Raw genomic sequence first — 14,504 nt, forward strand, 5'->3', positions numbered from 1 at the left:
GACACACAAGTGCACAAACTACTGCACAAGCAGCTTGAGAGCCCATGCATCCAAGTTACTTCCAAGAATAATGAAGATCTTTTAGATGACAATCAACTTGGAGTCAGGAAAGGTAAAGGCACGAGAGAGGCAGTTCTCAAGTTACATTTGATAATGGATGCAAGACTTAAGGAAAAATCAAGATACTTTCCAAGGATTTGATGACCTAGAAAAAGCATTCAAAAATTTAAAATGCTGCCAGATATTTGGAATTCTCAGGAAAACTGGTGTAAGCTGAACGGAAAAATAGGTAATATACGCTTTAACATGCATGGTTATCCAAACAGGTAACTAGACCAAGAATGAAGTAATCAGATTAAAAAGGGCGAGAGACAGTGATGAGGTATTTCTCCTCTACTGCTCAGTCTGCACATCAAAGAAGCAATCATAGAAATAAAATACAGATTTAGAAACACAATTAAAACGAAAGGATATCAACGATAAGGTTTACTGATGACACTGCTATCCTCAGTGAAAGTGAGGAAGAGTTGCAGGGCCTGCTGAGTGGAATTAACAGTCCAATGAGCACAGAATATGGCCAACAATAAACTGAAGAAAGACAAAAGCAATGAAGAATAGCAGAAATGAGATTAGTGATTATATAACTTAATATCAAAATGGGAAGCCAGGACATAGATGAAGTGAAGGAATTCTGCTACCTTGGAAGCAAAATTACACACGATGGATGATACACAGAGGGCATAAAAAAAAAAAAGACTATCACAAGCAAAGAGGGCATTCTTGACCAAAAGGAGTCTATGGTATCAAACATTGGCCTTAATGTACAGAAGACATTTCTGAGAATGTATGTTTGGAGCACTGAATTCTATGCAAGTCCTTCATAGACTGTGGGAAAACCAAAAAAGAAGTGAAGAGATGCGTTTGAGATGATGCGGTATAGAAGGGTGTTGAAAATTTGGTGGACTGATATGATAAAAGATTAGAGGGTTGTCTGCAGAGTCAGTGAGGAGAGAGAGATGTGGGAAACACTGACAAGTAGATGGAACAGGTGGACAGGACATGCGTTAAAGACAACAAGGAATAACTTTCATTGGTACTTGAGGGAGCTGTAGAGGGTAAAAACTGTAGAAGAAGACAATGATTGAAATATATTCAACAAATAGTTAAAGACTTTAGGCCCAAGTGTTACTCTGAGATGAAGTTGTTAATACAGAAAATAATTAGAGGAAGGCTACATGCAACCAGTCAGAAGATTGATAAGCCCCACCCCCCTAAAGCATGGAGGAGGGATTCTGATTTCTTTCTTTGTGTTTGATGGAAGTTTGTTGAATACCTCTACAACAGACCTCAAAACTTCACTTTTAATCTAGATAAATGAGTGAAGTCTACTGGAAAATTATTTTTGCACCTTGTATATTGATAGCACAAATCACAGTTAAACTGAAACTGATTTTCAAAGTTAGCTACAAAAAGTATTAAGGAGAAAATGTACTTAAAAAGTGAATGTAAGAAATACGTGTCAGAGATCTCTGCAAGCTGTATGGCTATCTACTTTTTATGATATTCTTCGAACTTCCCTCCACTGAATAAATACTTAATTGATATTGCTAGTCGTAAAAGTGCAACACCATGAAGGCAGCATGCAACGTATGTTAAACTGGTATTAAGCATACTACACACTTGGATATGCAAATGGTTAGTGTTTCAGCAGAACTGCACAAAGTAATTAGGAGTAAGTCCATCTACTGCATATAATAAAAGGTTATGCAGTAGTTTCCAGTCAGAAATCACATCTGAAATTTGGTTATTTATGGGAAGACCATGTTTATGTCTCAAACAAGAAGGAAAAATGTCTACCGTCACGTGTCGCAATTCAATAGCAATAGGGTCGCCCCGTGTCAAGATTGCAGTTTATCTTTTGGTGACACTGCTGCTCACAATGGTCTGTATCCCATGATGGTGATGCAAATATGGAATCGGTGGGTTAAGGAGGGCCACAGTCAGTGCTATGCAGTATGTCAATAGTCCTACATGACTAGCATCCAAAGAGGACATACTTATTGGTCACTTGGCCATGCAGGATCTGATGTTCAAGTCAAGTACCTCCAGTCAGGAAATGAGGTAGTCTTTAGTAAGACAGGTATCCACACGGACAGTGCGACTGGAGCACCGTGGTTTATCAGCAAAGTGGCCATTGTTGCAGCTTCTCTTACTGCAGCAGCAGAGAATGGTGGGATAGTGGTGGTGCACCCAATGAGAAAACCGGACACAAAAGTGGCACAATGTTCCCCCCACACCCCCATACCCCTCAGATGAGTCCCAGTTGTGCGTGTGGCATCATAATAGACAAAGAGTGTGTGTGGAGGCTCAGAGGAGAATGACCATTGCCAGATAGCATTCTTCATCATCATCACACCATGCTCAGCACCTTGCATGACCTTATGGGAAGCCATTAGGTACACGACATGATCACCTCTGGTTCCCACAGCCAATAACTTGGGCAGCAACCATTACATTTCTGATGTTTTACAGCCAAAGATTGCGCCCTAACTCTGAGGTCTCAGGGAAGTTATACTTCAACAAGATAATGCAAGATTATATGATGCCCCTGTCATGATGTACCTTCATGCAGTGAGTGTTGGACTGTTGCCTTGGCCAGTACGTTCTCCAGATATCTCACCTTTTGAAAACATCTGGTCATGGGCTGTCAAAAAACTGGGATGCCACCATCGCAATTCACGACAATTGACGAACTCTGGCACGAGTTGAAGCAGCATGGTATGACACACCAATATCTGTCACCCAAGCTCGGTCCAGCTCAATTCTCAGCTGGGTTAGTGCCATTGTTTACTAAGTTTCACACCCTGTATGCAAACAACAAGTAAAATTTCATTATTTTCTGTCTTTCCTGGTGTTACAATTTGAAATACACATGTAAGTGCTGACTATATTTTAAATTGCTTTCAAGTTGGAGCCTAATGAGTTTCACACAGCATGTTTCCTTTAATGTATGACCATTAATGTTAACTTCTAGCGCAAGCAAGACTTCCTTGGTTCTTCGAAACTGTACATCATGAATCTTTGTGAGATTAAGACTTAAAATAGATACAATGAAACAGTTGAATGCCTGTTCAGCTCTCACCTGAGCAGCTTCTGGCAAGTTTGATTTCGGTCCTTGATTACTGTGCTTGTGTCATCAGCAAACGTTACAGTTTTCGAACTAGTTTTTAAAGTCTTGAAAGATTATTTTCATAGGTCAAAATCATACTGAAGGGACTGCTGATGGGAAGCACATTGTTCAGGAATGGATTCCTGATCACTGTGGTGCAACTAGCAATTAGGTTAACAAAATAGCAAAATTAGTTTGAAATATGCACCAGAGATCAAGCTGTGGTTATTATTTACCATCTTTGTGCAAATATAAAGTGATCAGTGTTTACCTACATGGAGATTCTTGGAGTGAAAGGTATGACCAATCAAAAACAATTACATGCTCAAAAAAGAACTTTGATATGTTTAGCAACTGTACCTGTCATTTTCAAGCAAGAACATGTCACTTTGTCGTATTAAAACAGTTCAAGATATTCAGCTTAGCTGAGTCAGTATTTCCTTGTTGTTCAGTGTTCAGTGATAGGGTCAGTGCTTTCTAGCAGCTGGCACTTGTAATTTTAAGACATCTGGTAGTGCATATTTGCATCTAAAAGACAACAGGGTTAATGTTCATTTATTTACTGTTTTCTTTCAAATTTTAGTATTAGCAGGGAGCATGCTTTTATGCGATTGCAGGAAGAACAGCCCACAGTTAGCAAGCAGGCTGAAGCTGCTGTTGGCTACAGTTAACTACCTGAAGGCTGCTGCCTCTACATGTAACAACAGCGCAGAAACTAGTACATTGCATGGGACACTCTTGTGTCACTTGTTTTGCCAATGACCTCTGCAGGTTGTAACCAGTTCGCATCATTTGAGACGGATGATGAATGTCAGGACTTTCTGTCTGACATTCCATTCACCTTAACAATGGAGAAAAGCCATCTCCTTCAAGATGGAGAAATAGGAGCATGGGGGAAATGGTTTTTTCATTATTGAGAGCTTCAATGTAGAACACATTACAGAGCACTTTAGGGAAATAGTGTTTAGTACTGAAAATAAGTCCAATGTGTGCTCAGTATGTCTGCTTGAGTGCTGCATCCGAAATGCGGATGAGGCCCTACCTGCAGCTACTGAGGATGGAGGTTGCAGTCTTCAGAAAATTGTGGCTCATGTTGGCACCAGTCACTCTTGTCACTTGGGTTCTGAGGTCACCCTCAGTTCCTACATGCAGCTAGCAGAAGTACTGGTCTGGGTCTCAACCAGAGACTACTTGGCTGCAGATTTCTGAACCTGCATTATGGGTTAGAGAACTGTGGGGTTCTCCTAAATAGATCAGGGATGCACTACACAGAGGAAGAAGTTACTCAGCTAGCACAGTACATGAGGAAAGCATTTTTTTTTTAGGCTAGTCTACAGTTTAAGGTCCTCCGATGAATGCTCACACTTGGAGCAAAATCCCTGAATTTACCATCCTACAAGAAAGTTGTCAAACTCAAATCATACTCAAAACCATGAACTGGATAAAACCTGGAGTATAAAACTCTGAAATACATTGCTCTGCAAAACTCAAGGATGACCTCAGTAAAGTAACTTAACATTTAAATGAAACTTCTGATACCATTTAACTACTTGGTGGAAGCCAATTAAACTGTGGGAGCATGTTGTCAGCATTCTTCCAGTCATACAAAGAGCTGGACATCAGATGGTGTGAAGTCAACGTGACTGTAGCACCATATGGGGGTAGCACCACAACATGTGGCAGTTGAAGAAACAGGAAAAGACAGTGTGTGTCAATGAGTGAACAATTACAGCATGCTGTGGTGGTGGTCTTCAGTACAACTTGGCCTGGAAACACATCTGGATGATTTCACACGAGGAAGAATCATTGAGAAACTGGTAGAAGGACAAAGGTGACTAGTGTTTCCACAAGTTTGGCATTTCTCACAACAGTGTTTCACATGCATGGCGAGCATTCCAAACGACAGGCACTGCTGCCCAAAGGAGAGGAGGTGGTTGACCACAGTCAACTATAGTAGCAGATGACTGATATATGTATTGTGCAACAGCCAAGAAGGGATCCAAGTCAAACGTTGGGTGCAATTGCAACCACCTTTAACAGGATTGCAAGGCACGCAATCTCAGGCTTCACAGCTGCATGTGGACTGCACAAAGGTGGTTCAGGGAACTATCGTAAATTGTAGTGACTTCAGTATAATTATTGTCTTTGAATGAAAGTGTCATTTCTGTTTGTCTCATTGCATATTTGTTTCAGTTCCCTTCTGTAATATACTGTAGTAGTTCTTTCTATGTATAGTCCAAGTTTCATCGAACTACATTACTTGGCAGTGACACATGTGGAAGTTAATTTTGTGCTTAAGGTTTGCACACCAGAGTACTTAGAGAGACATGGAACACACAATGGAGAAGACAGATTATAAATCAGAGGAGGGAGTATTCATTGCAATTGTCAAAAACCTTATGTCTATTGAGGTTGAAACTGAGTCTGACAGTGAAGTTATCTGAACCCAGCTAACTTGTCTAGGTGAACTCAAATTGATCATCGAATGTTTTTACCAGGCTCCTCATTCCACCATAACAGTTGTAGGATCAGATGCAGCTGATTAAGGGTTTGAAGAGACTAAACTTCTACAGTCAATAGTCTATTATTTGCCCCTGCCGGTCAGTGTCTAGAGTTAACCCAATGTACAAATGTGAGAATGTTTACCAAATGTTTGCTTAGCATGTGTCCAAGATGGAACTTCAATATCAGGCCAATATTCACCTAGAGGGACGTGGAAAACTGCCTAAAAACTACATCCAGGCTGACCAACTCATCCCCCTCATTAATCCACGAAGCAGGCTCAATGTGAACCAAGCTCGCTTTCCCAAGTTCCAGAAGTGGTGCATTATTGCACTCTGAGTTGTAGAATTGTTCAAACAATGTCTATGATCAGTAGTGCAGAAATACCCGAATCATACAAAAATTGGTTGGAGGCAACTTTAATCTATGGAGTATAGACTGGCACATCTGCAGATTCATTGCAAGTGATATTGATAGACTGTCCTGTAAAGTAGTTCTGAACACTTCCTCCAAAAACTGTCTTGACCAAGTACTTTAACAATTCACACATAATGGAAATATTGTAGACACTGCAGCTACAAACAAGTCTGACCTTATCAACAGTATCAGTAGCCTACAGAGAAAGGGATTGTTATTGTTGTTGAGGTCTTCAGTCCAGAGACTGGTTTGATGCAATTCTCCATGCTACCCTATCCTGCGCAAGCTTCTTCATCTTGAAGTTTAGTTTAGTTTGGTCTTTGTCATGTTCCGTAGATCATTTTCATGATTATTTTATCAATATGATGTGGAACAAGTCAGATTACAAGATATATACACACACACATGAATAGTGCAAATATTACTATTACTGAAATTTTTAGTTCTACACAAGCAACTACATGAGAGGTATAAACCTTTTTCTTTTCTTTTCTTTTTTTTCCCCTCCCCTCCCAGTTCTGAAACTGAAACTCGTCCGTGGAATAGAAGGAGTTGTCCAAATGAAATGATTTTAAGCTAGATTTAAAACTTGATCTGCTACCTGCCAGGCACTTTATGTTGTTGGGCAAATGATCAAAGATTTTTGTTGCTGAATAATGTACTCCTTTTTGAGCAACTGACAGCTTGAATAACAGATAGTAAAGGTCATTTTTCCCTCTAGTGTTGTAAGTATGAACATAACTGTTCTTCGCGAATTGAGATGGATTATTTATTATGAATTTCTTTAGTGAATATATGTACTCTGATGGTGCAGTTAAAATACCTAACTTCTTGAATAGGTGCCTACATGGCATCCTTAGGTGAACACCACTAATTATTCTCACTGCTCTCTTTTGTGCAATCAATACTTTATGTCTAAGTGGTGAGTTACCCCAGAAAACTATTCCATAAGACATTATTGAGAGGAAATATGCAAAGTACATTGTGAAGCTGATCTGTTTATTACTAAGACTAGTGATTATATGAAGAGCGAAAGAAGCTGAACTTAATTGTTTGAGAAACTCTATAATATATGCTTCTTCCAGTTTAAGTTGTCATCAATGCGAACACCCAAAAATTTGGAGAATTCTACCCTGATAACTGAGCCCTGTTCATATGCTACAATATTGTCAGTATGACACTATTCGTTGTACAGAACTGGATATAGTGAGTTTTTTCAAAATTAAGGGAGAGTCCATTATCTGATAACCACTTAATAATTCTTTGAAAGACATCCTTAACAATATCTTCAGCTGCTTTTTCTGGAATGGGATTTATTATAACACTCGTGTCATCTGCAAAAAGTACTAGTTCTGCTTGCTGAACGTTAAGTGAGAGGTCACTCACATGAATAAGGAACAGCAGAGGACCCAACATCGAGCACTGAAGGAATCCCTTTTTGATAACTCCCCATTCACTAGAATTTACCACCCGCCCAACATTATTTGTGTTATTCAGCACAACCTTTTGCTTTCTGTTCGTCAAGTATGATTGAAACCAGCTGTGGATATAGCCTTCAATTCCATAAAACCTAAGTTTTTCTAAGGGTGTGATATGATCCGCGCAGTCAAATGCCTTGGAAAGATCACAAAAAATACCAACTGGCCATAATTTGTTATTTAGGGCTTGTACTATTTGATGGGTAACTGTGTAGATAGCATTCTCAGTCAAGTAACCCTTCCGGAATCCGAACTGAGGCATGCTGAGTAAATTATTTTCACTTAAATGCGAGACTACTCTTGAATACCTAACTCAATCGAATATTTCAGAAAATGAAGTCAGCAATGAGATTGGTCTATAATTATTTAAGTAACTCTTGTCCCCTTTCTTATGAAGAGGTTTGACCATTGCATATTTCAATCTGTCTGGAAAAAGTCCCTGTGCTAGCAAAGCATTACATATATCACTAAGGACTCCACTTATTAAATTAGAACAACACTTCAAAATTCTGTTAGAGACTCCATCAATACCACATGAGCTCTTGTTTTTCAGTATATTTATAATTCCCTTAACTTCAGTGGGGGATGTTGGTGCTATTTCTAAAGGCCTAAAGCCCTGGCAAATGATTTTTAACATATTTTTTTGCTTCTTCAGCTGAACTCTTTAACCCTATTTTTGCTGCTACATTGAGAAAAGTGATTGTTAAAAATACTTGCAACTTGTGAATTATCACTCACAACATTGTCATTTAGCTTTATTGCTATGGTATGCTGTGCACTGTCAGGCTGCCCCGTCTCCCGTTTGACAATATTCCATATAGTTTTAATCTTATTATCCGCATTATCAATTTCTGTCAGAACACACAGCTTCTTGACTTCTTAATTACTTTTAAATCTTTTGCAGTAAGCAAGTAAAGTCGGATCCTGACTTATTCTGGCCTGTACATATATTTCCCTCTTCCTCTTACACAATATCTTAATTCTCTGAGTAATCCATGGCTTACATGACTTTGTAATGGCTTTTTTGGATAACGTTTCAGGAAAGCAACTCTCAAATACTGAGACAAATTTACAGTGGAATAAATTGAATTTGGCATCAGCATCATTTTCTGTGTATACTTCATCCCATTCCACCTCTTCTAGGCTGCTCTTAAAACCACCTCTTCTCCATCCCTCAAAACTCTGTACCCTGTTCGCATTAAATAAGCCTCCCTGCCTTGTATGAACCCGCCTGAAGTCTGTAAGGTGCTACATGTGTTATTTCCATTAACTGTGCATCATGATCAGATAGCCCATTAACAACTGGGTACACATTAATTGTTTCTGCCTGAGCACTGTCTATGAAAATGTTATTGATAAGTGACCTACTGTCCTGCTGCACACGAGTTGGAAAATTTACAACAGATACTAGATTGAAACAACCAAACACAAATTCTAGCTCATTTTTCATATCCGTATCCTTTAAGAAATCTACATTAAAATCATCACAAACCACTTTTTGTGTGACAGGTAGCTCAATAATGCCTCTAGATTTTTCATGAGTAGCTGAAAGTTACTTGAGTGGACCTGTAGATTGTTACAATTACTATAGATGTATACTGCAGTAGCAACTCACAAGCACATGCTTCAAGGATCTGATCTACACAAAAACTACTTATTTCAATATTTTTGACTTTGTGTCCAGTTTTTATATAAGTAGCAACTCCTCCTTTTTCCATGTTGACTCTACATGAATAAGAAGCTAATCTGTAATCCCTTAAATTCAATTTCTCCGTCCCTGCGGTTACATGGTGTTCAGAGAGACACGAAACATCTATACCTTCAGAATTTACCCCCATTTTATAGGCATACAAGAAGCTCATCTATATTTTTCAATCCTCTAATGTTTTGATGAAACACACAAATTTTATTTCTTTGAATACTGCTATAGACATTATGGCACTGTTCTGTTTTAATCTCTTTCAATATTCTCTGTCTGTAACCTGATTCTAACCTAAAAAATGTGTCCCCCTGACGCCAGCAATCACAGGTATTTTGTCTTGTGTGCATGTGGCCCCCCCTTACAGTTTCTGCAAGAACATCAACTAATCTATCCTTCCCCCTCCTATTCAGGTGCAGGCCATGACTAGTGTAACCCCACCTCCCAATTGCATCAACAGGCACAGCACAGATATGAGATTCAGTTTCTGCCAACAGTAACCCCCGCCCCCCAAGCTCTCTGTTAACACGACTGAAAGCCGTGTTAACCCAGGGCTGGTCATGGCATTGCAAAACATCCACAAACCCCACACGAGTGTGAGCTGTTGCTGCTCCTATTACATCCAGGTCACACGAAATACTATAGTCCGAAATGCTAGCCAGGCTGTTTCCTACTCCTCCTACTATAAGAACATGGTCCTCACAGTCACAATCTTTGCACAAGGCCCCTAGGTTTCCTGCAACCTGGCTACGCTTAGCACTACGTTTCACAATACTCGTGACCTGGTACTTGACTCCTAGCCTATCCTGTAACAACTGGCCTACACCTCTCCCATGACAGCTACCTAACAGCAGGACTCTTTTCTTTCTGCTTGACTTTACTCCTGACCTAGCATTACAATTGTTATTACGAGTCTGCTGCACCCTACTTTGCTCAAAAACTGTATGAGGCTCTTCTACTTCAGGTAACAAATCAAACTGATTGCTCACTGGAATCTGAAAAGTGATTTATGGGGTTTTCTCCTTCTGACTACGACTTATTAGCTGTTCCCAGCTCCCATTGTCTCTTTCCCCCTTCAACCTGTCTAATTCAAAGTACGCCATTTCTAGTTCAGCCTGAAGGGCACAAATCTTTTTTCCCTGTTCCAAGATTTTCTTGTCACAGCTACATAATCTACAACTCTATTGGTGAGCCTCATCTGGCACTATAACAGCTTCCTCGCTACAATCATCCCAGTGAAACACCAAACCCACAATCCTGACATTTCACTCCCGTACTCACTAATCTATGACAACATCCACATTTGTCGCATATGATGGCAGATTAAACAATACAAATTACACTACAAACAATTCCGCTACGCCAATTAATAATTAGTAGCAAGTAACTTAGCTTCAAGTGAGATGAGCAGAGAACTTCTGGACATAAGGCGAATGTAGCAGCAAGCGAATGTAAACAACGCGAAGTTAACTGCTGGCGGAGGCTATAGTGGCGGAAATCACAAAACGAGTAAGAAACTGAAGAGGCTTGATATTTTCAAACGACAAATTTGAACAGGCGCTATCACTGCAACTTACATCCTCTACAATTTTTACCCTCCACGTTGCCCTCCATTACTAAATTGGTGATCCCTTGATGCCTCAGAACATGTCCTACCAACCGAACCCTTCTTCTAGTCAAGTTAGGCCACAAATTCCTCTTCTCCCCAATTCTATTCAGTACCCTGTGATTAGTTACGTGATCTATCCATCTAATCTTCAGCATTCTTTTGTAGCACCACATTTTGAAAGCCTCTATTCTTTTCTTATGAAAACTATTTATCATCCATGTTTCACTTCCAGACATGGCTACACTCCATACAAATACTTTCAGAAAAGACTTCCTGACATTTAAATCTATACTCAGTGTCAACAAATTTCTCTTCTTCAGAAATGCTTTCCTTGCCATAGCCAGTCTACATTTTGCATCCTCTCTACTTCGACCATCAGTTATTTTTCTCCCCAAATAGCAAAACTCATATACTACTTTAAGTGTCCAATTTCCTAATCTAATTCTCTCAGCATCACCTGATTTAATTCTACTACATTCCATTATCCTCATTTTGCTTTTGTTGATGTTCATCTTATATCCTCCTCTCAAGACTTTGTCCATTCCGTTCAACTGCTCTTCCACGTCCTTTGCTGTCTCCAACAGAATTACAATGTACTCGGAAAACCTCAAAGTTTTTGTTTATTCTCCATGGATTTTAATTCCTACTCCAAACTTTTCTTTTATTTCCTTTATTGCTTGTTCAATATACAGATTGAATAACATCGGGGATAGGCTACAACCCTGTCTCACCCCCTTCACAACCACTGCTTCCCTTTCAAGCCCCTCAACTCAAAACTGCCATCTGGTTTCTGTACAAACTGTAAACAGCCTTTCGTCCCTTATATTTGACACCTGCCACCTTCAGACTTTGAAAGAGATTATTCCAGTCAACACTGTCAAAAGCTTTTTCTAAGTCTACAAATGCTAGAAAGTAGGTTTGCCTTTCCTTAATTTATCTTCCAAGATAGTCGTAGGGTCAGTATTGCCTCACGTGTTCCAACATTTCTATGGAATCCAAATTGAGCTTCCCCCCAGGTCGGCTTCTACCAGTTTTTCCGTCCATCTGTAAAGAATCTGTGTTAGTATTTCACAGCTGTGACTTATTAAACTAATAGTTCGGTGATTTTCACACCTGTCAACACCTGCTTTCTTTGGGATTGTAATTATTACATTCTTCTTGAAGTCTGATGGTATTTCACCTGTCTCCAACATCTTGCTCACCAGATGGTAGAGTTTTGTCACAGCTGACTCTTGTAGTTCTAGTGGAATGTTGTCTACTCCTGGGGCCTTGTTTTGACTCAGGTCTTTCAGTGCTCTGTCAAACTTGTCACGCAGTATCATATTTCCCATTTTACCTTCATCTACATTCTCTTCCATTTCCATAATATTGCACTCCAGTACATCGCCCTTGTATAGACCCTCTATCTACTGTACTCCTTCCACTTTTCTGATTTCCCTTCTTTGCTTAGAACTAGTTTTCCATCTGAGCTCATGATATTCATACAAGTGGTTCCCTTTTCTCCAAAGGTCTCTTTACTTGTATTGTAGGTTGGTTGTTTGGTTTAAAAGAGGGAAAAGGGGGGGGGGGGGAGGGGGAGAGGGACCAAACTGCTAGGTCATCAGTCCCACAGTTCAATCAAAATAATTCCACAAGGGTGGGAGTAAAATAATCGAGACATACAAAACACAGCTGGAAGAAAGGAGAAAACCACAAGAATGACAGAAGGGCAACAAACACTAAAATGGACAAAATCGGACAAGAAAACCACAGGAGAAACAAGTAGAAGAGATCAAAACAAGAGAGCAGATTACCATGGCTGGCTGACCACAAGAATAAAAAGGAGAAGCCAACCACTCTGCAACAGATTAAAACCTCCACCATTAAAGCACTAGGGTGGAGGACACAGAGGGACAAAGGACATGTGCTAAAACTTAGATCAAATGATAAAACCCACCCTCACAAATAAAATGTAAATCTAAAACTGCTGTTGAGGCATTGTCGCCCAACAGCGAAGATAGGCTGCTGGGACTGTTAAAATTGGCTAAAAGAGGGCAGTCCAGCAAGAGGTGGACAACCATCATTAATGAGCCACAGCGACATCAAGGTGGGTCCTCGTGATGTAGGAGGTAACCATGCGTTAGCAACATATGGCAATGCAGAGTCGGCAGAGGACAACTGATTCCCTGCAAGAGGACCACATGGAAACTTCCACACATTTGTAGTCTACTTAATGACATGCAGTTTGTGGTGCGTACTGTTATGCCATCCTGTCTCCCAAAGCTGAAAAACCTTGCGGTGTAAGACAGAACGCAGGTCAGTTTTAGAGATGCGCATCTCCAGGAGCAGATTCCGCGTAGCCTGTCTGGCCAGCGAGTTCGTTGCCCAGGATTCTGACATGTCTTGGGGTCCACACAAACACCACTGAATGACTGGACTGTTCCAGGGCAGAGATGGACTCTTGAATGGATGCTACCAAAGGATGGCAAGAGTAGCTCTGGTCGACAGCTTGTAGGCTGCTCAAGGAGTCAGTACACAGGAGAAATGACTTGCCAGGGCATGAGCGAGTGTACTCAAGAGCACAAGATATGGCCGCCAGCTCTGCAGTAAAAACACTGCAGCCACCTGGCAAGGAGTGCTGTTCAATACGTCCTCCATGAACATACGCAAAGCTTACATGACCATCAGCCATCAAGCCATCAGTGTAAACCACTTCATGGCCCCAGTACACGTCGAGAATCGAGAGGAAATGATAGCGGAAAGCTGCAGAGTTAACTAAGTCCTTAGGGCCATGCGAAAGGTCCAGAAGAATCTGCAGCCTAGGTGAACACCATGGAGGTGTACGTGAATGTACCTTGAGGAGAGGTGGTAATAGGAAGGACTCCAGTTCAGACAGAAGGAACCAGACACAAACCGCAATTGTAAGCCCTGACCTGGTCCACTGATGTGGAAGATGAACCGCGTGGTTGGGAAAAGGAGACAGTAATTCGGATGCACAGCAGAACTATGAATATGTGCAACGTAACTGGCAAGCAGTTGTGCATGCCTAACCTTCAATGGAGGGACTCCGGCCTCCACCAGGACACTGGTCACCAGACTCGTTCTAAAAGCTCCTGTCACTAGGCGAACGCCACAGGTGCACTGGGTCGAGTAAACGCAATGCTGAGGGTGCTGCTGCACCATACACCAGACTCCCATAGTAAAGGTGGGACTGGACAAGGGCTCTGTAGAGCTGCAGCAGTGTTGAGCGATCTGCACCCCAGTTGGTGTTGCTCAGGCAGCAGAAGGCATTGAGGTGCTGCCAGCACTTCTGCTTAAGCTCACGAGGGTGAGGTAGCAAAGAGAATCAGGTGTCGAAAACCAGTCCTAAGAATCGATATGTCTCCACTACAGTGAGTGGATCGTCATTAAGGTAACGTTCTGATTCTGGATGAACAGTGCGACACCGGGCTAGACTTGTGGATGGCTCCCTGTAGGCGCCACTCAGTAACACTAGTACTGGAAGAGCAGTACGAAATCCAGAAGTCATCTGCATATAGAGCAGGTGAGACCGACGGCCCTACAGCTGCTGCTAGACTGTTAATAGCTACTAAAAATAGACACACACTCAATATGGGGCCCTGCAGAATGCCATTCTCCTGAATATGGGGG

General features: G+C 40.9%; 1 protein-coding gene across 2 annotated transcripts in view; it reads right to left on the bottom strand.

Annotated features, from left to right (window-relative positions):
- The window catches only part of LOC124788218 (nucleotide exchange factor SIL1), a 112,260-nt gene that overhangs the window by 78,963 nt on the left and 18,793 nt on the right, over window positions 1-14,504 (bottom strand). The window contains exon 1 of one of the 2 annotated variants that reach the window (XM_047255399.1): window positions 2,681-2,822. The exons of the other annotated variant lie outside the window; for it this stretch is intronic. Coding sequence (XP_047111355.1) covers window positions 2,681-2,777 — 97 coding nt within the window. The 5' untranslated portion in view covers window positions 2,778-2,822. Of the gene's footprint in view, window positions 1-2,680; window positions 2,823-14,504 lie in introns of those variants that run through there. 2 annotated transcript variants of the gene reach the window in all.

Source organism: Schistocerca piceifrons, chromosome 3 (genome assembly GCF_021461385.2).
Source record: "Schistocerca piceifrons isolate TAMUIC-IGC-003096 chromosome 3, iqSchPice1.1, whole genome shotgun sequence".
NCBI lineage: Eukaryota > Metazoa > Arthropoda > Insecta > Orthoptera > Acrididae > Schistocerca > Schistocerca piceifrons.